The sequence below is a fragment of the Drosophila subpulchrella genome, chromosome X (genome assembly GCF_014743375.2).
Source record: "Drosophila subpulchrella strain 33 F10 #4 breed RU33 chromosome X, RU_Dsub_v1.1 Primary Assembly, whole genome shotgun sequence".
Lineage (NCBI taxonomy): Eukaryota > Metazoa > Arthropoda > Insecta > Diptera > Drosophilidae > Drosophila > Drosophila subpulchrella.
This window is the reverse complement of record NC_050613.1, coordinates 6278326-6302568: the sequence shown is the minus strand read 5'-3', so window position 1 is coordinate 6302568 and position 24243 is coordinate 6278326. Positions and strand designations below refer to the sequence as shown.

Genomic DNA, 24243 nt, shown 5'->3' with positions numbered 1-24243 from the left:
CTTTTAAGCCAACTTATTAAGTATGTACTATACGTTTTTAGGACTGTAAATAATCATTTCCCATTATAAAGTTCAGAAACTGTGATTCAACTAAGCCATAATCTTTCTGTACAATTTACTTTGGAGAAGCCTCTTCGAATGCGGATACTTGATCCTAAAAACCCTTACGACTTTCTGCCATATTATTTTTGAAACAGGAGCATAACATAAGTAAACTTTAAAACATATTTACTAAGCTAATACTGCCCACTTGTAAGACTCATCCTTCTCATTATAAAGTTCCGAAACCTTGATCTACTTTCTGTACAATTTACTTTGCTGTATACTCATCGACGATGGATAATCCTGGCAGGCTCAGTTGGCAACGGATAGAATGCATCCGGGACTGGACCATACTTTTCCTTACCCATATACGGTCCTTGCAGGCCGCGCGTGTAACACTGGGCGGAGGACGCTCCTCCGCCGGGACTGTAGCCGGCGTAGTAGCTGGGTGGCCCGGGATAGTGCTCCAAGTGCTGCTGCTGGTGTTGTTGCTGGTGGGCCGGTACCAACTGGCTGCCAGCGGGTGCTCCTGCTCCCGCGGCTACCGCTGCTCCTGCACTGCTGGTGGGCGGCTGCTGTTGCGGCGGACCCGATACCGAACCGGATGAGACGGGCGGCGGGGGCGGCTGCTGCTGTTCGTAGAGCTCGTGCGGAGGCGGTGGACCCGCGTGCTGGTAGTAGGGATAACGGCGATAGGCGCCCGGCGGCGGTGGACCCTGCGGATGGGCGGCAGGATGGCCGGGATGCGATGGCTGGTAGACCTTGCTCGAGAAGTAGGGCTGATACGTGGGTGGCGAGTAGCACATGACCTCGCCCGGATATGGCGCGTAGTAGTTGGGCGGATAGGCGGTCGAGTAGTGCATCTGGGCCGCGTGCATCGAGCGGGAATAGGGCACGCCCTGGTGGGCGGCGGCTGCCGCGGCTGCGGCCGCCACGGCGCTGGCCGGATACGGCTGTGGCTGCGGCGGATGTTGCGCCTGTTGCGAACTGTGGGCGTGTCCGTGGGCCTGGGCGTGGCCGTGCGATTGGGCCTGCGACTGGGCTGCCGCCTGGTCAGCGGCTTCGGCGGCCGCCTGATGCTGCTGCAGCTGCGTGGGCGAACCGGCGACGGGGGTCACACTCTCCTCCTCCTGCAGCTTCTTCACCTGCACTGGCGGCGGCGGGGCGGCGATCACATGCGGTGAGATCAGCGGTCCAGCCGGCTGATAGTAGCCTGCAATGGAACGAAGGAAGAGTGGAACTTTAGTCAATAATTCATTTCGCATTTCGCTGTATTCAATGATTGGGAACTGATTAAGTTATGGTTTGTACATATATGAGATCTAATCATGCCAGTAATCATTTTGGTAAAAGGCAGCTTAGCTAGGTATTATAATATAATTTTTATAATAGGGTTTTCCTAATATTACCTAATTATAGTTTTGCCGAATTTTTAACCAGGAATTTTGACTAGGAATTATAATATAATTCTAATACTGGGGGGTTTTCCAAAAATTACCTAGTTATAGTTTAGCCGAACTTTTAAACCCCAACTTTTTCCACCATGTTATGCATTTTTGGAACAAAAAATGAACTTGTTCCACAGGAGTAATCATTTGACATATGTACATTCTCAAGGTTATAATCATTACATGCTTATTATATTTTGCTAAACTAATAGGTATTTAGAAATGGTGTTTAAAATATATAATCATTTGGAGGCAGAATTTTAATAACCCGATTAAGGGCTTTAAAAGAAAAAACCTGAGGACTAGGATATCGTAACAACTCGGGGTTCCAACTGAGGGAGCTTTTACTGAGCGGGACAGCAAGTGCAATGCAAGCCAATGTGAGAAGTGAAGTGCGGCAACAATGCATAAAGTGAAAGTTGGCCTGGCCGAAAAAAAAAAAAAAACGAAAAAAAAAAGCTAGCGAAACCAGTTGAGCGGCTCCAGTTTGCTGCCCACAGCAGCAGGTCGTGCAACGTGTATGCCCCCCATTTCCCACCGACACCACAACCACCACCACCACCCACCGGTGACTCCTTTACCTCTTCCCAGCATGTGGGCCGCATACAAAATGTCGCGAAAATGATGCGCCGCATGCTGTTGCAGGAACGTGAAAGACTCGGCAATGTTTGCCGCAAGCACAGCGGCGGCAGAGGCCTCATCGTTGGCACCTGGTACCGGTGCCATCGTCGCTCCTCCAACTCCCCCTCCTCCTCCCCCTCCTGGCACCGCTCCAGGAGGAGGCAGTCCTTCGGAGGCACCCAGGCCGGGCATCAGGCCACCACCACCGCCGGCGGCGGGCGAGAGTGCCGACGAGCAGGAGCCGGAACGGTCCGTTTCGCAGGTGCCGCTGCTGCTGGTGCTGCCCACGCTGGAGCAGCGCTGCTGGTGCTGCAGCTGCAGCTGCAACTGATGATGATGATGATGGTGGGGCGGTGAAATGTGGAGCGTACCCAGCAGATCGCCGGAGAGCGGTACGGTTTTCGGGTTGTATTGGTAGCCTGCTGATGTTTTTGCTGATGATGCCGACTTTTTTGTGGTCTCTTTTAGGCGCATTTTCGATTTGCAATTTCCAAGTTTTTCCTCGTTTTCTTTATTTTTTTTGTCTTTTTTTTTGGCTCGTATAAAAAATATATGTTTCCCAGTTCCTTGATATTTTGATTTTTCCGTTTGTTGTATATAATATTCTTGTATATGTATTTGTATATATGTATAAGTGAGTCAACAAGGAAGTTCTGTTTGTAAGGCAACTCTTGTTTTAAACATTTCCTCTCGCTTGGTTCTTCAGTTTGTAGCGCCGACTTTTTTCCAAGGCGTTCTTCTTCGTTTTCCCTTGAGCTATTCAAAGTTTCTCGAATTTTTCATTTGACGGGCTGCAATCACAGAAATAAATCGAGCTATAGAGCATTCACACACACACACATTTTTTGGCCGCGTTCATCAGCCCACTTTAATCACTTTGGCTTTATTTCGATGGGTATAGTATTATGATCATAAGAAAACTATTGTTTTTTGATCCCAGTTTTTTATTTCCGATCAACGATACACAAACGCTGGTGAACACGGCCGTTGGCACAGCTATGATATCTATATATTATGATATGATGTATTTTAAGACCGAGTTTCGCGATTTTTGATTTTGTTATTGATTCAGAAGTACTTTATTAAACGATATCCTTGTTTTTATAATTCCGGTACTATTTTCTTATTTTTTTTTTATTTTATAATGTTTTGTTGCTCGCGATTTTGAAGTTTTTGTTTTGAACTTGTTTGGATTTTATTATTTTATTATATTCTTCGAGTTAATAGACTTTCCATAGATTTTAACGCGTTTCGTTTTTTATGCATTGGGTTTATTTATTTTTAGTTTTGTTTGCTTCAGGGGAGTTGGTTTTGGAAAAGTGTGGGGGAAATATCTAAAGCACTAGCGTACATTTTTGAGATAGCAGTGGAGGGGCAAGCAAAAATTAAAAAAGCCATCTGATGAAAGCAACTTCCTTCTCCTAACTCCATACCCATTCCCGATTCCCAATTGCTTAACTCTATTTCTCGCACCTTCTCTACAAATGGGACAGAAAGCCAAACGACCAGTGAAGTTGCAGCGTGTGAAAATCAACGCCGGCAGAGACGCGGGCAGAGCGAGGGAGACGGGGACTTCGGCACGTAGCACGTAGAACGTAGTACGCTGACGTCACACAGAAAACCAGTGCTGCCCATCTAGCAATTTTACAATTTAAACCATCTAGTCTTTATAGAACTCAATGTTTTGTCTTAAAGTAGAAACAAAATGTTTATTAATAGAAAATCGATATGGTATAATGACCAATTTGATGATCTTACATCATATGATATCTTATCTTTCATATTGTGGCAATTTTTAATTTAATATAGAAATAAAAAATATCATTGCAAAACAATTTTAACATCTGGTTTTCTTCCTATACAATGCCAATAAAAGTAAAAATGTTAAAATTTTAATGGACCTTCTAAAACAAATTGGGATTGATTATTGATTTTTTAAGTTTAAACTTAAATAAATAAGAAAAATAACATTTTCATGGGTCGTTTAAGTAATTTGGATTGGAAATTTCGTTTTTTTCACTAATTTATTTGATACAGAAAACTACCATCTCAGATAGTAAGCTCATTTGGTCTTGAACAAATAAGAAAAATAACATTTTCATGGGTCGTTTGAGTAATTGTGATTGGAAAATGTGTTTTTTCACTAATTTATTTGATACAGAAAACCACCATCTCAGATACTAAGCTCATTTGGTCTTGCAAAATGAACATATAAATCAATAAAGCAGGAAAATTGGCAATTCTAAGACACTTAAAGATTTTGAGTCAGCACTGGCCGGCAGGTGATGTTAATGTGGTAAGAGCCACGGGGGTCGCTTTGATGACCGTTTGAAAGGTAGCAGACTGTACGGGAGTGGGGAAACGGATATGGGATAGATGGCGCTCGAGTGCAGGCCAGGTGCTGTCATCATTATTGTTATTTTATGCCATCGCCTGTCAAATGCAAACGGGATTGTGCAAGACAGCACGCAAACAACGACGACAATTTGTCAACGCCTGCACTTGACCTACACACAAACACACACCAACACACACAAAGGAAAAGGGACACGGCAAGTGGGCGGGGGGAGGGGCTTACACCCATCTCTAAAAATATATGCACACCTATTGACAGTTGATTAGAAATAAAAGTACTCGATCTTTTTGGACAATTACTTTAATTGGAAATGCAGTTCAACAGTACCTAAACTTTTTTTTTTGTTTTTTCATAACTGATAAGTTATTAGTGATAAGCAAGTTATAAAACATAAGGAATTTTAAAACAAGAAAATATATAATTACTATGCCAGTAATCAGTTATTTTATTTCTTTTTAGAAAACCAAGTAAATTCTTCCTAATTAGCGGGCAATATCTGTATTTGAACCCATAAACTATGGTGTTCCATATCATAATAGAACAAGTGCTTAAAAGTGGGGGTAACTTAGTGAAGAGCTAAGAAGCAAAAGCAATAGAAAATAATTTCATAACCCTTTTTAGTGGTTGAATTTAATCAAATTGATGTCATTTATATTGAATTATGCAGCGTGACTACTATGTTTAAGAATAAAGGTATAATTTTTTGTGCATCTAGTTTTAAATGCTTCAACAAAAAAAAACGGATCCTTCTTCGTAAGCAATTAATCTATTTTCTAGTCATCAAACGAAGGTGAGTTATGCCCCTTTAGTTGAGAAGCAATAGAAAGCCGATAAGCCGAAAGAAAGGCTTTCGCTGGCATCGATTTCAGCTTCTTCTGGATCATTGGAGCTTAGTGAATGCCTGGATTCCATGTCCAACAATGCGGGTCAAAAGAGAATGGTTATCGCATAAGAAAAAGAACAACTGGATTTCAGCTTAAATCCTATTCCGTAATCTATGGATTAAATAGCCGGTTTAAGATTTTAAATGGAATAATATGCTTGCTTTTCCAATGAAATTAATATTTAATCAAAAACATTTCCAGCTACTTAGATCTTGTAATTCTTTTGAATGCCATTTATTTTCCGCCTTTAGGCAACATCACTTTGTAAACGCTAATCGCGCCGCTTATGAATCACGTGAGAACTACAAGAAATGTGTGATAAAAACTAAACTTTGGGGCGGCAAGCACATGTAAGACACCTTTTACAGCTCCCAATCCAAGAATCGCGGGTCCAACGTCATTTCTAGATTTTCCGCCGCATTTTACCGGCACCCCTTGTCTTTCGTTGGGATCGTGGTTGGGGCAATTAGCGGAAAACGCTTGCAATTAAGGGCCACGAACGTCATCATCGCCATCTTTGTTGCTGTTGCTTTTTAATAGTCTTTATTTTTCTCCTGCTGTTGGCATAACAGACTAAGTGAATAATTACGCGTAATTAAATGCACGCAACATGTGCCACGCCCCGAAGAAAATGCCCAATGCAATAGCACCTGCCGATCGGATTAAAAAGCCTGGAAACGAGGATGGCCTTTATCAGATCTCCCCCGAAAAAATCCAACTTTCTCCTTTGTACAATCGATTTTGTACTCCCTTTTTTTGGGTGAAAGGAATCGGACGACGAAAGCATGGTTAAAAAAAAACACAAAATTGTTTTTTATTGATTCACACAAGAACTGTTTGAACCCTACTACACCGCCTATGTTAGTCTTAGTTTTGTAAGCCCTTTTTTATATTTTTACAAAAATATAAATAAATAATAAATATTCCAACCCTGCACGAAAAAACAACATTATTGTAAATCACCTATATAATCAACTATACTTTGTAAAATAATACTTAAACTATTGGTATATATTAAATATTCCTATGATGTAATAGAATGAAATATGTATGAGTCACGATGAAATATGAATCAATTCCTTGTGAAATAAAACAACAAACTGTATTTTTAGGATATGAGTGATTCTTTGTGAAACGTATCGAGATTTTCTTTATGGTCCCAAAATAAATTGCTTGGGAACTGTTATGGGAGTTATTTTTATCTGAAAGGTTGGCAAAAATAATAATTAATGAGATTTTTTTTTTATTTTTTACACCATGTAATTTAAAGTTATACACAATCTTAACAAAAAAAAGGCATCGCCATATCTTTGCTTCTGTCAAATGGATACATTTTTTTAATATTTTTAAAATCCTGTATAAATGGTATAATATCGTGATAAAAATATGAAACCGTTTTGAGACCATAAAGAATATCTCGATACGTTTCACAAAGAATCACTCATATAGATTAGGTTCAAATAATTCTAAGAAAAACCAAGTAACTCTTTTTTTGAACTGTAAAGTTTGTCCAAGGAGTTCTTTTATAAATCGATTTAGTGATTAAGTAAGCTAACCCACATGTGGCAAGGACAAAAGTACTATAAAGGTGGACAGCGATAAAAATCGATTATGCGCTTGAGCGCGAAAGTTGTAAATTAATCATGAAAAATGCACACAGTAAGTTGCATTTACATTTCATTCTTTCTTTTTATTTTTCTTATGGTTTTTCCACTGGGTGCGATAAGTCGGGATTACGAGTAAAAAGCCAAGGGAAAAGCGTCCCAAACAGACGAACCACCAGTGTCAGTTGTCTGGCCAGCAAACAAAAATTCTTTAAAAATATATATGCGGAAGAAGGAAGAGCCTTCGCGAAGGCGGCAGTAGTACAGGCAGCTGAAGACGGACCCCAGTTTCTTCTGCACTTTTCGAGTCTCTTCCCCGCTTTGTTTGCATGGCGTGCAGTCAAGAGTAAAAGTCAAATATTGTAATTATGCTAAATACATAATTTACTTTGAATTAACAGCTGAAAACGGCGGAGAAACAGCAGGTGAGAAGGATGAAGGTCCCGGCGAAAATATTGAAATTGCTGCCAAGAGATAAGGAAACACACACAGTCTGGAGAAAAAGACAGAAAGTAAGGAGAACAACAGGCGGTAAGGGGCGTTACCCTAATGCCGCTCGAGAAACTGAAATAAAATTCAATTAAATTGCGCTCAACTGCCGGCCAACAGGTAAGCCAGGTAAGGTAAAAAGGTAAAAAACATCAACCGCCAGCAGCCAGACGAGCAGAAAAGAAACAATATTTTGCGGTTTTGTTTTGGCACCTGCCACAAACCACAGACAGGTGAGGCAGGGGTTAAGGCCGGGGTATATGGTTAAGTGTGGGGGGGGGGGGTTAAAAGGTAAGAGTCAGCTGTTTGCGCCACCAGCAGCAGCATCGATATGCAGAAGTTGCCTCTTCTTAGGGAACTCAAAGGAGTCCCATAAAGGGCCAGAGGTAAAATAACACCCGGCAATTGTCATCCTATCCCCATTCATCCCTTCCGAACTGACGGACCGAGTGAAGTGGGCGTGTCCGTTCATTCATTAAACTACATCCATATGTGGTTCAGAAAATAAAATTACGGACTAGGGAAATATTAATTCAACTTTTATCGATGTCCGACATTTTCTTAGAATTATTATAATAATACATTTAAAAATGTTTATTATCAATGGGCTTAATTTTTATATAAAGAAAAAGATTAACGATGACACATTTTTACAAATATATTTTAAACAATGTAAAGCAATAAATAAAGAAAAAGCTGTAAAAACAGTACAAGATTATTCCTCAATTAAAAAATCGTCCATTTAAAAAAAAAGGTCTTAAGAATCTAAGCCTTGAGATGATAACATTTAAAGTGTGACCGGAAGTGCGATAAGGAATGCACCCTTACATTCTTAATGATGAAAACACTTAAGAAAAAAACGTTGTGTAGTTTATAGGCAAATATTAAAAGTACATTTATGAATACCAAGATGTAAGGAAATGAAAGTATGATAACGAAATGAATGAGTGCATTTGCATTGATGGAATGCGGAATTATTGGATTAACTTGAAAAGTCCTGATAAAGGAGTCGATATCGAAAAGGACACATAGAGTAACAATAATCAGTAACAACAACAAGAACATATGTATGTATATATTAAATTGACAACGACAATAGTTAAAACAACAGCAATAGCAACCAATAACACACAGAAATGGAAAAGACAAATATCACTGAGATTCAAATACTCACACAACTGTCTTCTCGCCTAAAAATTATTCTCTTTTTGTTCGATCGTTTTTCAACATGAGTTTTGGTAATGTTTTTATTTTTGGTTTGTTTGGCCAAAATATTCGTTTTGTCAAAGTGGGTTTTCTTTACCAATTATGGCAATTGGGGTATGCAAAAAAAAAAGATAATATAATAGTAACAATATGAAACAATAGCAGCTTGAAATAAGGCGCTCGCGTTTTTATCGCCATTTTAGTATGCGTGTTTTACTATCTCGTTCGTATTATTGTTGTGGCTTTTTGTTTTATGACTTTATATTTATTCATTAGCTGGGCTGCCTAGTTTCTACGATTAACTTTTGAAAACTAAACGACATCCACAAGGGAAGAGAGGAAAATAAAAAAAAAAGCCACTACAACGAATAAAAAACCGCTCAAAAGCGCAGAGCCAAACTAAAAATCGCGTCGTCAGCTGTCGGACCTCTGCCAATCAAATTAACACATTTAAATTAGCATTTTTGCATAATGCCCGGTCATATACATATATGTGCATATGTATTTGCATGCGGACACACTCAAAACAAATACACCGAAAACCCCAGACAGACGGATGAAATTTGATTTGCAAATTTTTGTGAATCGAAACCGAATTGGAAATGTTTCTGCCACACAATCCAGACATAATGAGATCTTCTCTTCTCTGCTTCGCATTGTTGATTCGAAATCTCTAGAGGTTTTTTTTTGGTTGGGTAATAAACCTCCAGTCTACGACTAGCTTACATTTTCCTATCAACCAGAGAACCACCAGAAGAAATTTTAATTATTATATACAAAACATTTCGGGATAGAATATCCATAAAATGATTTTTGAACAGCCCCTGGATTTCATGTGTGACTGTATGGAAATGGGAATTTTTCTAGTCTATTTATGTCTATTGTTTGTTTTTTATGATGTTTTCTGGCTTTGTGGTATTGTTATTATCTTAGCTGTTGTTGTTTTGATGTTAAGTGTCAATTTGAGAACAAACACGTGTTTTTAAATGGAGATTGTTTACATGTCGCAGATTGAATTCGATTAGCTTATTTCATTACAGTAAACTGAGATCTTGTGTACTTCTAAAAACGAAACAACTTAGATTCAAATGCCTGTACAAAGTATTGTCATTTGCAAATGGCCTGGTAAAAGATTTCCCTTAAATAAACTTTAAGGTTAGAAAATGATCAGATCGCTCCATTCTTTAATAAGAAACAGCGGAAATACGCGAAAACGTATCCCTAGCATAAGGAAGTATTCTTGCTATCCTTTGTGCAGAGGTGTTATATATAACAACTGTTGATCTAATAAAGATACTCGATTTTCTTGGCTCCGATTGTGCCATTTGTCTTCTAGTTTTATTTCAAACCATAACGCGTTACTTTCTATTGAGAATTCAAGTGCTGATAGGAAAGAAACAAAAAAGAACCATAAAATAGGCGCATAGCACAAATAATTCGGCGACTTCCGGTTTTGGAGTTTGGTGTCCGAATGAGTGAGTGAGTTCATTATATTATTTTTGTGCTGCCAGTGCTTATGGGCGATATAACACATCACTTGAAGGCGGGTCCGGATTCCGAATTCCGGAAGGGCTGGGCGGCGGGCCAGCGAATTAACATTCATATGTATATGTATTCATTCGACGAAACTTAGCGATAAAGCGTGGACTTGGATAGCCAGCGAAATAATAATAGTAATACTTTTATAATAAGTGAAGCTGTTGACTGACGACGACGACGACGGCGGCGACGTTTTGCTATGCGAAGGTCACACAACCAGCCGCAGCCACAAATAAAAAACAACTGCTCCACCAAGGAACGATAACGAAAGCCAGACCAAAAAAAACGCGGAGAAATGGTTAGTGTAGGCGTGGTAAAAAAAAAACGAGTAGGCGCTACGAGAAGAATCGAATAGGTTGAAGAATGTAAGACTAAAAGCCGATACCATTGGAAGAAATTTCCATAGAATGAAAAAATCAAAGCGAACCAAGGCACCTAATGCAACATACACTCGATCAAAGCCCGTAAGTCGCCTGTGAAGCGATCGCATCGATAGTGTTTCTTTATGTTTACTATCTTTAAAACTTGTTTTAATCTCTTAGTCAAGTTGGTTATTTGTATACCACATTCATGGCTAAAGAAATAGTTCAAGTTCTATTATTTTCTTTACTCCTGCATCTCTAAAAGCAAATATTTTATGGAACTTGTAAAAAACAGGACCCTAAGTAGCCTAAAAATATTTTAAAATCAGTAAGCCATCAATTGGAATCAGAATTTAACTGAATCTCACTATTCGACTACAAAACAGTGCGAGTTCTCCAATTTCTCAGTTAGAACTAATAATATTTTAACATAGAAACGGAGGTCTCCCGTAACCCTGCCGTATAAAGGGAACCCACGTGCCATATGTCCCTACATTATAGAGTTTACAATCAGATAACCACCAATATTAGTCACATTTTAACTAAATAAATAGCTTAATATTACAAAATTATAATAATATTTAAACATAGAACGCTTTATACAGAAAAGACGCGTGCCAACTGTCCCTATGTCATGGGGTTTACAATGAGTAAACCACCAATTTTAATCACATTCTAACTGAATAAATGGCTAAATATTACTATGCTACTACCAAACAAAGTGAGTTCACCAATATCTCAGTTAGTACTAATAATATTTAAACATAGAATCGAAAGTCTCCCGTAATATTCCTGCCGTATATCGGGAAGACGCGTGCCAACTGCCCCCCTATATCATAGATCCCACCAAACCCCTTAGTTATCCAATGTCCGACATTCAATTGCGCAGCAGCGGCAGAGAACTACAGTTAATTGCATTTACAATATTGCCACAGTTATGTCGATTCTTTATGGTTTCTATGGATTTTGATGGAGATGGGGGTTTCGCTCGGGGGGGGCATTTCAAAGGGGCGGAGGGGCGTTGCAGAAAGCATGTTCGCTTAACGATCTGCTCGACTCATGTTTATTTATGAGTTGCCAATCGAATCAATTCCACTCTACTCAACTTGACTCGGACTTGACTTGGAATCGCTTCCAACTGTTGTTGTGCGGCTGCAAAATGCAAATTTTGACCAAATCCAAAGCATATGTACGTATGGACACCTGTGTTCAAGATATTAGCCAATGCCACCTCCATTTTATCTTATTCAAGTTGAACTAAGTTACTGTGAAATTAGACTTTATAGATCCTATATCCCATATAGCCCCGTTTCCACATATTTGTTAAATATAATATATTGCCTACCTAAAAGGTCTTAGGAATGTGCATGGGTACCTTTTCAGTTCTCTAGATCTTAGGTCCAGAGATATTTCTTAGATCGAATATAAGTTCAGGAGCAAAAACCCATCGCTCTACTTGTTGCATTTGTTTTTCCAAAGACCAAATAACCCTTATTTTACGATTAACTGGCATAAGAGCCACAACGAATCTATAATTTATCAACAGCTGTGCAATTGTCGCATATAATGTATACATAGTATAGATTGCGTTCCCATAGATGGCATGCAGGTCTAGGGCAGTGCCAAAACAGACACCGAAAGCAACTATCAAATGCCGTTCAAGGCCGTTTCAAATTGCGTGGCAGGCAGAACAAGTTCCTCGTGTCGGTGTGTTTGCGAATATTAGCCAGCTGATGGTCGTTTGCATGTGTATGTGAGCCTTTGAGAGGGGTGCGTACATCCCCTAAAACCCAAGATTGCAAGCTTTTGGTTCTAGGAAGGACATATACGAAATGCAAATACCGTTCTTCCGGTACATATGCAAAGTAAAAATCTAAAAATAAGATTTTAGAATTAATTATCAAAGTTAATAGGTTTTCAAATAGGTTTATAGCCAACCAATTTAGGGTTTAAATCGTATTTTACTTTATCATGCGGACAAGCAAAAAAATAAAAGAAAAATGTCTTTTTATTGGGCTACTAATTTCTATTTTTCTGTATGCAATAAGATAAGATAATAACTGTGTTAAATGTTGCTTTATTTACTATTACGATGATATCAGGAGCAGTGCGTATCATTTGATCATCATCCAGATGATTCGGAAATCACCTACGGAACCCTTTAACCATATACTCCTATCCCTACCCTACTCTTACTTATATACATATAATAACAATAATGAGCCAGGGAAGACGGAAGAGGAAAGTACACAGGAAACAGACAAACACTATAAAATGTTAATCTGTTGTGAACGCTATTTAAAAGCCTTTATTTGATTTAATCATTTGAATTTCTCTTAGGTTCTAAATACATAAATATGTATTGAACCTATTAAACTTAAAAGGTCCTTTTTTTCTCAGTGTGACAAAGAGAGTGAGAGCGAGCGGTCGGCTTAAGTGGGAAACGAGCATGAAATCGAGAGAAAACAAGGATAAACAAGCCGAAGGATATAGGACGGCACTGTTGCTTCGCATGTGTGTGTGTGTGTGTGTGTGCACGTCCTGACCGCGTGCACATGCCATGTGGCCATGTGTGAGTGCGTGCCAGAGGGAGAGGGGGCGAGAGGGTGAGCGAGTGTGAGTGAGTGGCAACAGCCGCCGCTTCTTATTGACATTTAAACCGCTGCCGCCGCTAGTCGATTCCTTGAATATACCCGCTCTCGCATGTCCTTCCCCATCCCTTCCACGTTTTTTTCTCTCTTATTTTTTTTTTTAAGTAACACCCGGCGCAGATGCTACGCCAGGAATTAAAGTGCAAAGGTGTGTGCCGTAACAACAACAACAACAACTGGTACTTAGCGTCAACAGAAGAAAAAGAAGACAAGGACCGCGAACAATGTGGGCAAAGGATCTAAGCAGATATACCAACTGTTCCGAATGTCCACATGGTGCGGATTTAATCACGCATACTCGTTTATATCCTTGAAAGGAAAGAGGAATATGCCAATACATATAAAGAATTTGCATGGATAGTCAATATAGGCTAGATAACTATCGAGCCTCCTATGAGAAATGCGTAGTTGCCAACTAACTACTAGACGGGATAAATCTACCAGTTCTTTTAAAAACTTGAGGTTTACATTTTTCTAATACTCCGCATTTCTATTTCTTAAAAGAAACATCCGTTTCTTAACATGGAATATAACCAAAAATGTGTAAAACTGAAAGTCCCTTTCTTAAACAAAGACGGGATAAATAAGTAGATCTTTTAAAATCTTAAGATTTAAATTTTTCTAATATTCCGCATATCTATTTCTTAAAAGAAACATCCGTTTCCTAACATGGAATTTAACCAAAAATGTCTAAAACTGAAAATCTCTCGTTTTAGTGGGGATATTCTATTGCGATAATGCGTAGTTACCGATAAAGTTCTTGTCAAGAAGTATCAACAAGATCCTTAAGAAACTTGGGATTACATTTTTCTAATAATCCGCATTTCTATTTCTTGAAAGAGAAATCCGTTTCTTAACATGGAAAACTGCCAAAAATTTCTTAAACAGTAGCTTTTGGCTGATAATCTCTCGTTTTAGTGGGGAAATTCTATTACGCATTTATAAAAACTGATTATAGTGGTAGTTGTTTTAAGATAATACTTATTACGAAAAAGACCGTACTGTTAATACAAATAAAACATTAAAACGGAATTTAGACAATCAAATTTGTACTGAAACCGGTTGATAATAGCTATAGTAACGAACTAAAACAATATTTTCTATTCCGCAAACCTAATTTCATTTAGTATCGAAACTTTGTGAACTCAAGCAAATAAATGTTGTTATTTGTATAGATGTCCATACATTGTCGAATTACAGCATTTTACTAAGAAATTGTATTCCTTTTGAAAAGCTGTAGAACTCGGATATCATTAAAGTAGGGACCAAAAACATTGTATTGTCAAAGAACCCTCAGCTGAAGCTAAAAAGCATTTTGAAGAGTGCCATTCAAGAATACGATTAAATTCGTGTTAAACACTTTTCACAGAAAAACGAAGCGAGACATTAAAAATGTAGCCAAAGCGCAATTTTAATATTTATACCATTTCCGAGAAAAATACAACAAGGTAAATCTAGCTTGTTGTCAACAACTATCAGTCTATACAAAAAAAGTGAAATAAAAACAAACAGAAAAGCAAAAAAAAATATTGCCGAATGGAAATTTTGTGGCACGCAAACTTGTTGCTCTTTCTATGTGTGTGTGTGTGAGAGTGCGCTAGTGTGTGTGAGCCAGTCTATGGGCATGGGTGTGTGTGTGTGTGTTTGTGTGCGGAGAAGCTTACTTTTGCGATGTTTTAATAATAAATGATTTATTTATTTATCGGTTTGTTATTGTTTTTTTTTTTGATTTTGATTTGTACTGGAATGATGCACTTTTGCAACTTATCGCTCTTGTTGTACTTTTTATTATTATTTGGTTGCTTTTTGCATGTCACCAACAGAAAAAAAAGCACAAAACGCGCGCGTACACTTGTATGTGTAGGTGAGCTTGTATTGGCGCGCGTATACGTGTGTTTGTGTGCGAATTTTCGAGAGACGGGGCGTATGAGCAATGCCGTGGCGAAAACTTTGCCACTTTTGTTGTCTGCGACGGAGGCAAAAACAAAAAACAGCAAAATACCGTAGAGACAAGCAAAAACAACAACAAAAAACAAGAGGAGAGATATTAAAAACACCGCTTTACATGCGCACTATTTGTTGTTGTTTTTATGCGGCTGCAGTGCGTATTACTTTTTTGTGTTTTTGTTTTTTTAATACTTTTAGAGCGTCCGCGTTGCGGAGACGCGATGTAAGTGGTTCGAAAGGTAGCGCAGCACTGACTGGCGCTCTGCCGCCAAATCGAACAGCTGAGAGCTGAGAGAGCCGGAGAGTGCAGTCCCACAACCGTCTGCTAGCGCGCTTCGAATGGGACTGAAGTCTTATTGGACTGAGAACCGAAACTGAACCTGAAAACCCAAACGGTTGACTCTCTTAAGCTAAGAGAGAGCTCTCTGTGTTGCCAGAGAACATGGCACAAAAGTCTCCACTGAGAGATTTTGGGTATATTTTTGATAAGTATTTCAGTATTTTTGATACGTTTTTTTTTGACCAAAGTATGCAACTAATAAGATCATCCACAAGATCAGCTCACAAAGTCCACCACATTGACTTAAATACACTTGCCAGTGTTGAAAAGTGTTGACATTTAAGCATAATTTGTTCAATTATAAAAAAATTATTAAATTTAGTTAAATCGAAATATTTAATGAGGGCCCAGCTGAAAGACATTCTCCTCTCCCTGGGATACAGTTCCCAGAAGCCGTCCTTGGAGGTTTACAAACACCCCGATGGAGTGGCGAGTTTTCAGACTAACCCATACCAGTAATTTGAAAAAAACATTTAAGGTATTTTAAAAAAAAATTTAAAATATAATAGCAAATTAATATGTAAGGTTTCTTTTAAAAGTTTTAGAACTTGTTCAAGTATAAGCCACTATACATTAAAAAAATATTCAAAAGCTTCTATTTCCAAGAACAATTTTCACTTAAATTCCCATAATTTCGCTAAAGTCATAATCCACTTCAAAGGCATGCCACATTTTTCCGAATTATACAAAATTTAATAACAAATTGACATGTAAGGTTTCTATAAATAGTTTTAGAACTGGTTCACAAATAAGCAACTATACATTAAAAAAATATTCAAATGCTTCTATTTTCAAGAACAATTTTCACTTAAATTCCCATAATTTCGTAGAGTCATATTCCATTTGAAAGGCAAGCCACATTTTTCCTGATTACAGAATATACCCCTTCTCAGTGGTAAGCGGTTAAACTTTTTGGGAATAAAGAAGCAACCGCATGGGGGACCGATAACAATGTTGGGGGATTGTAAAACGTGGGACTGGGCACAGAGTGACCAAAATGTTGGCGATGGAGCCATCAGCATTCGCAACATCGTCAGCGTTGAGAGCTCTTTCGATTGAAATAAATTTGAATTGAGCTTTTGGCACCAAAATCTACAGAGCAAAGATAATGATTTAAGAGCCATTGAATTCAATAGTAATTGAATATTTTTTTCAATCAGCGCGAGTGCGAAATTGGCCCGCACTCTCGTAAAATTTCATAGAAAATGGTAGTTCCAAGAACTATATTATCTCATATAAGAGATGGAAAAATAATTAAATTTCATGTGAAATTGGGGTGGAAGAGAGCCGAAAGTTCACATATTTAAAAGTCGAATTATATACATTTTGGAGAATTTTCGAGAACTGTGTTCTAAACACATGCACGGTACTAAATCCAATGCAATTGCTGATAAGAAGTGTGAATTTGTGAGCTGTTTTTAGTCTGGATGAACTTTGTGGGCCTTTCGTAAAGCAAAAAACTAATAAAGATAAACATGTTTTTATATTCGAATTATCAGTACACCCTGTATATTGAGTTAGTCAAAAATATATGTATTTACTTTTTATGGACTCAAACTTTTGATGATAAGGGAAATTGTCACAAAAGCTCATATTTTGCAATCCTTATAATTTTCGTACAATATTTCACAAAATCCAAACATGGGGGAATAGATTTATGAACAGGGTATATTTTAGTCGTAAAACTCGGCTATATTGTTCCTTCTTATTTGTAAAGAAAACAGTTTGCCATTGTTTTTGCACAAACACACAGAAACTCGGGTGATAAGATAGTCAAGAGTCCGTAGAAATGACAAACCGAAAACTATATGAAAGTGCGGGCAGAGGGAATTGGGTGTGGAATAATCGAATTCAGCGCGTGCCCGTCCCGTTTGTAAATATGTGTCGTGGTTTTCGTTTTTGTGGGTTCTGGATTCAAAAGTGACCAAAGTGAGTCATTCGAATGAATAAATCACATCAGAGATTCGCTTTGAAAGGCACTAATGGGGGTAGTCTCTGTTACCAGCTCATATTATCACTGAAAATGGTTTTTAAATAGCTTATAGAACCTTTTGGTAACCTAGCCATTTTTATAATAACAATTATAAATGATATGTATCATTTATCATAGGACTATTTTGTGTAAGAAATCCTTTTCAAAACTTTCATTGACAAAAGCTGATCTGCAGATTTGTGCAGATAGTGCATCTTAAGCCATTAAGGGCAGGCAATCCAAGCCGGACGCAACGGAGAAAGTTTTTCGGGAAGAAAATGCGCGCTTGCCTCGATTTTGGGCAGCGGAGAGTAGAGAGTGGCCAAAATGACGCTATAGAAATGGCCAGAGGTGGAGTGAAAGGGATGGCCAAATGTTAGTTAATGTCTAATTTGTTTTTGTTGTATTTTCCAATGCATTTGTATTTGTTGATGCGCCAAATATATCAAGCTCTTGACCATCCATTGTTGGCAAACTTGTTTGTCGCTTCTTCCCTTCCATTACTTTCTCCTGCCTCTCTTTCTCGGGCGATAATATGTCTCTTTCTCCCCGCGATTATTTGTCTCTTTCTCTAGCGATAATTTGGCTCTTTCTTCAAGCGAAAGAGCCCGGTAATTGAGAGTTAGTAAGTGGATATGTTGCAGCTTTGTCAGAGCGCGAGATTTTTTTGGCACTCCAAAGAAGTGGACGGACTTAGGGAACGGAAATGGAAATGGAAATGGACACACATGACGGCCAACAACTGAGAGATAAGATAGAGCGGCTCAGAGCGGGCCGACCGTACACTCGAGAAATCTACAATGTTATCTATATTTCAGCTGTAAGGATCTGTTTTATGAAGAACAAGGGTCTATCCTAACTTTTTTTTCGATATTAATTTCTTTTGTTCCTTCCACATCTAAGACCAAGTAAACTTCTATCAAATCTATATATAAATCTCATATATACAAAAAAAAAATTTGTGATTCCGAAACTAACACATATATTTTGGCATAATATCATTATCATCATATTAAAAAACACAGAGTTTTAGAAATTGATAGTTCCTGTATTTGTTATTTATTTCAAAAATGTATTTTTCCAATTTAAGAAGAACCGATGGAACCTTTTTTTTAATAATTTTCTGGAATTTTTTCCAAGTGTGAAGGTGGGAAGTAAACTGCGGCGGGGGAATAATGAAGTCAAAACGGTCACGCTTACCCGCACATTGATGGAAAATTATAATGAGCGGCGTGAAGAAGCAGCGGCAGTTGGGGAAAACGCTGAAGAAAAAGAGCGGCAGATGATGAGGCAACCACGACGGACGTGAGAACGGATCGAAGCGTCGAGAAACGCCGTCCAAACAGGAACGTCCAAAGAAACTTCGAAACTTGGAATCGCCCAACCATGCAAATGAGACCGAAAGCCAGCGATCGAGGGATTTTCATGCCGGGCTTCTCTTCTTGAGGTTGCGAATGGAACGCACCGCTGGAGGAGCGCGATAATGCCGCCAGTCCGCCGACAGCTCACATCCATTAGTCGAGACCATCGAAGTCGGATATAACCTAATGACCTGAACCATGTGCATATGCAGAGTTGAACAAGGAACCATGGCGATCTTTCATGACTGCTACATATATGCAGAACATAATGATTTGGGAACTTTTCGAGCACTATCAGTCCTATCTCTCCGGGATTTGTATATCTTATATCTGATTCTATGTTTGATAAGCAGTCCTTTATTCTGTATAGAGAATATAATGATTTGGGAACTTTTCGAGCACGATCTAATCTCTCTAGGATTTGTATACCTTTGTTTATGTTATTAAATTATATAGTTTATTATTATATACATATTTATAATTTATTTATTCTTTTTTCGTTTCTGAGGTCATTATCTTTCAAAGTCTAGATCGACTGGTCCGATCCATTATTTATATTCCTTACAGGGTAAAAAAGGCTCTCTGGGTTTATCTATCTATCTTATTTCTGATTTTATGTTTGATAAGCAGTCCTTTATTCTAAATACAGAATATAATGATTTGGGAACTTTTCGAGCCCTATCAGTCCTATCTCTCTGGGATTTGTATATCTTACTTCTGATTTAATAGCTGATAAGCGGTTCTTTTTTATTGTTTTCTTGGGTTATGATCTTGCAATGATTAGATCGACTGACTTGATCAAGAATATATATTCTTTACAGGGTTTAAAAATCAATAAAACATTGGAGTTCATTGCAATGTTGTCCCTCTGGGTTAATCGGTTTAAACATAGTACTTTCTCTGCGCCATTAAACAGGACCGCATTCAATCCCATTCAATAACGCGGGGAGTTAAGTAAATATAGATGTTCTCGACCAGCCCCATTGAATAATGACTTCCTAGAACAACCACTGAGACCCGATGCCTTGTCCAAACCATAATTTGCATGCTGAGGCTTCGCACTGCACTTGAGCCTGCCACCAGTACTCTCATCATCACAATCATCATCATCATCGTCAGTATCATAATAAGCCCTATTATTACTACACTACAACTCATCAACATCAGACGCACATATATTATGCAGGCATAAAACTGAATCCCAGGGGTTTTTCGCTCAATGACAGGCAGCTGCTCCTGACCAGTTGACCACTCGACCACTCGACCACTCGACAACCTTGACACAAATGAATGCGAAAATCGAAGGGCAAGGACGGGGCGAGCAGGGGCGATGATGATGATGGGCGGCAAACTGCAACTGGTTCGCAGGGGGCGTGGCCGTCATAACAACAACATTACCATTCCTTTTGGGATGAGAGGTGGAGGTAGGAGGTTCGTAGGTACCACATAGCCCAACTCGACGCTACCTGGGCCCGACTCATTTGCCTAATAGAACAATTATCGACGCCTACGGCCCCTGTGGGTCTGCTATGGCTTAGTCTGGCATATAGTCCTCTGGAATTCGAACTATGGAGCGCAGGAGAGGACGTGGCGAGGCTCTAACTGGGTGTTGCACAGCTATTACGATGATTGTGTCCATGATAGTGACGATAATTACGCTGATGATGGTAACAATAATGGCCACAAGTAAGGCTGGTGCTCAAATATCTTGTCGATTAAAACTGGAGCCTTCAATTACGTTTCCTACGGCAACCATGTATGAGCACCCAAAAAAAAAACAGAAAGTTAAGATATAATACCGGTTGTATTAAAAGTATACCAGAGGCAGTATTGATATTAAAGTATAGAATCAAGACTAAACACTTTAAGGTCTATGCTTTACAGTTTAAAGAGTCTATAAATGGATTTGTGGCACTATTTGTAAACCAATTTTCTTATACTTTGGAAAGTATTGATTTAATACTCATCTTACAGACGCCAAATCGATACTCAAAAGTGTGGAGTTAATGTAACAAAAGTTGCTTTACTATGACTATTTTTTTCGGTGTAGCAATATATGTAAGCATTATAGACATTTTGCCTTTGCAGGATAATGTGTGAACTTGGAAATTAAACGATTGTGGGGGTTTCTAAAAAACAAAGTCGCAATCATTAAGGTCTTATGACCCTTGCTTGTTTGACTAACGAGAGTTTGACTTATGCTAACCATAACTTTTTTTGCCATAACTTTTTTAAATTAAAAAAAAAACACTTCAAAAATTAAGTAAGTGTCATAAGGCCCTAACAACTTTATGAAACAACAATATAATTTCATAACAATATTTCGGCAATTCAAAAGAAGACAAATTTAAAATGAATAAATTGTGCCTTACCTTGGGATTAAGCAACAACAAAAAAACGATAAGGATTGATATGTATAAACTGCATACGGACATTGATTACAATGACCTATTTTTTTTAAGAAAAAGAGATTGAGAACAATCCAAATAAAATGCATTTTTTAATATTAACAAAAATGTTTTGGTTAAGCGTTTACTGGAAAAGCCAGCCCACTTTTGCGAGCGAGTGCTCCATGTGCCATCCACATGTGTTTCTGCTCCTTGACCTTCTCCATCCGCTTGCAAATCAACTTTGGCGCAGAACAAGACAATGAGCGCCATAATGAATGAGCAGGGGCGTCGCGGAGGGGTTTGTGAAGGGGGGTTGCTACAGACAAAGTGCAAAAGCGCATTTAACGGCTTTTGCTGGCTAAGGAAACGCAAATAAGCGACAAGGACGCGAACAAAGAAGAGGGGGGCAAGCCCGTAGAAGGCCATCCAGTGAACTATGTGCTTTAAAAATGTCAAGGCTTCTTTTTCGGGGGTTGGGGGAGGGGCAGGAGTGGGTGGCAAAAGGCAAGAGAGGGCGGACAGGACTGGCAGACAGCACATGCTCTGGCAACCCTTTTCGGCCAACAAGCCAACGAGCCAAATCCATAAGCCAGTCAGCCCTCAAGGGCAATTCGGTTAACAAAACAATGGCCACGAACAGCGAATTCGACGACAATGTTGGCAATCTGCAGCTATATTGTAAGGAGCTAAAATTGAAAACAGCTGGGGGTGGCGTTTAAACTTGATTCCACTTGCGAAAGTAATCCAGAGACCGACCCATCGGGAATCCATAGAAACAAACTCCCCACATTATATGCGAAGAAATGCAGAAGAATTTAAATCTTGTCAAGTACACTGCGAGTATTGAACTTCTTAATTCGATGCACATTTTATATGTTTATTAAAGTTTAAAATAAAGTGTAGACAGAGAAAATTCTGACATTCTCATCTGAGTTGAAAATGTTCTTAAAAATAGAACGACATTTTTAAGTTGAAAGTGTTTTTATTTTGCTCGAATCAAGTTGAATTTAAGTACATTGTTTGTACAAATAAACTATTAGTTCAGTCCTTAGTGTATACTTATCAAAAAGTTGTTATATAAACTCAATTTAACTTTTCTCTTCTCACTATTTCGTTCTTATATTGATACTAGAATGTACTTACACAGTTTTTAAGAACGAATGTTCTCAATTCAAGAACAATATTCTTAGATAGTTTTTTCTGTGTAGTTCACTAAACTCAATAGTCGCGAAAAGAACGATATTAAGGAGATCCGTACTACAATTTTTGTGTTTATCCACTTAATTTGAAAGGAATTCTAGATTGATTGACCTAATCTTTGGTTATGAGCTTTTCCAAGGTAAAAAAAACTTTTACGTTTTTTCAGCATCTCAAGTATGATTTAATGCCACTTTCCAGATCATTTATCAATACACTTCGGTGGTATTCGGACCTCTCGACTTTAAAAATCGCAGGATATGCGGAAAGTCTCATATCATCGATCAATAGATCCACCAAAAGGTACCATTCGATTTTTATGGTGATGGATGTAATATGAAGGTACGGATCACTTTTTTAAAAGTGGTTTCCCTTTAATAAAATGCATTTTATTTATATTTCCCAAAGACAAGTTTAAAATGTATTTGTAATTGTGTAATGTAAAGAATTCAAGATTTTAAGTTACCGCCCTTTTCACAAAAATTGTTTCAAGACTCTAAAAACGTGCAAAGCATGGGTAAGCCCTCATAATTGATTAAAAAAAAGAGGGGGAATAAAAACTTTGGCCTGCTTAAGCTAACTTTGATTCTTGTTTGTTGGGTCTTGGGGCAGGTTTAATAACAATTAAAAAGTTTTCAAGGCACTGACCTTCAACCTGTGAAAAGCATTTAAAATAGCATAACACTTAAAAGAATAGCAGCTTTACTCAGCTAAGTTTTTTTAATAATAGTTATGTCAAGGTGGTTTGTTGGCTATATCCTTGCTCGCTTTTTCACCTTGAATTCGTGGGCTCTCTGCGTATTTTTCATTTACCAGAACCAGAACCAGAACCAGTCGACCATGACAATTGTCCAACCCCATTTTCACCCCCTCGATGACATTGACTCGTCATCAGAGCAGCATAAAACATTAGCATAAACGAAAACATAATCCGGCTGCCGCTAAACGCTTTTCCACGCCAATCACTTAGGTGGCCAACAGGCTTTTCCTCCTTTCCATTGCCACGCCCCCCGTTTTCCATCGTTTTGTTTGGCTGCTATTAATGCTATTGTTGATTTTGTTCACTTTGTGGCTTTGCGTGTCAAATCAGATTTGGAAATTTCAGTGCTGCAGCTTGCTTCGGGCGAATTTCTCCCCTTTTCCCATTTTCATTTTCATTTTCCATTTTTCCACCCCCCTTTTTTATGCCCACTTTTACTTTACACTTGTGTGGCTCCACATTGGAATTTCAAATTTTAAATCCCCTTTTTCGCAACATGGGGATGCTAATCAAGGGAACCCATTGCAAATTATGTTAACCGCACTCGCAAAATAGCCAAATAATTTTCTTATTTGGGGCAACCACATTATAAGTAGTAGTATAATAGTATATATTTATTTATGTTATTTAAATAAGAAAATTTTAATTGTTTTGTTTGTAATTTGACCAATTTGCAATTTAAACCAAAGGCTGTTAAAAGGATCCACAATTCCCTGAAATTCAAAGAAATGTTCATTACCAAAAGCGACCTCTGTCGGCTGAAGCATTTTTGGATGAAAATGGGCAATTGAAAAAAAAAAATTTCTTCCTATTAAGTTAAAAAATACTTTTTTTTAATATTATTATTATGTTTGTAACCTTTTTTCATTTGTATGTACTATATATGGGCTTAAAATTCTTGTTCTAAAAGTCGCCATCAAAAAAACAATTGAAATAAAAAATTGTTTGTTGTGGAAAACATCGGAGATAGTTAACTGGAAGTAATTTAAAGTCCGTCCCAACCTACAGAAAAAAAAATGTTGGCAAAGAGAAAAGGAAAATTCCATTTTGAATACCAACATAACATTATTAAAA

General features: G+C 38.2%; 1 protein-coding gene across 5 annotated transcripts in view; it reads right to left on the bottom strand.

Annotated features, from left to right (window-relative positions):
• LOC119558019 (chromatin modification-related protein eaf-1) overlaps positions 1-24243 on the bottom strand; it is a 48776-nt gene that overhangs the window by 5915 nt on the left and 18618 nt on the right. The window contains exons 1-3 of one of the 5 annotated variants that reach the window (XM_037871134.1): positions 15342-15479; positions 2072-2902; positions 407-1255 (exon numbers count right to left, since the gene is read on the bottom strand). In XM_037871134.1, the coding sequence (XP_037727062.1) occupies positions 407-1255; positions 2072-2585 (1363 nt within the window). In that variant the 5' untranslated portion in view covers positions 2586-2902; positions 15342-15479. Of the gene's footprint in view, positions 1-406; positions 1256-2071; positions 3250-15314; positions 15480-24243 lie in introns of those variants that run through there. The other 4 variants (XM_037871132.1, XM_037871135.1, XM_037871133.1 and 1 more) reach the window with 4 other exon arrangements.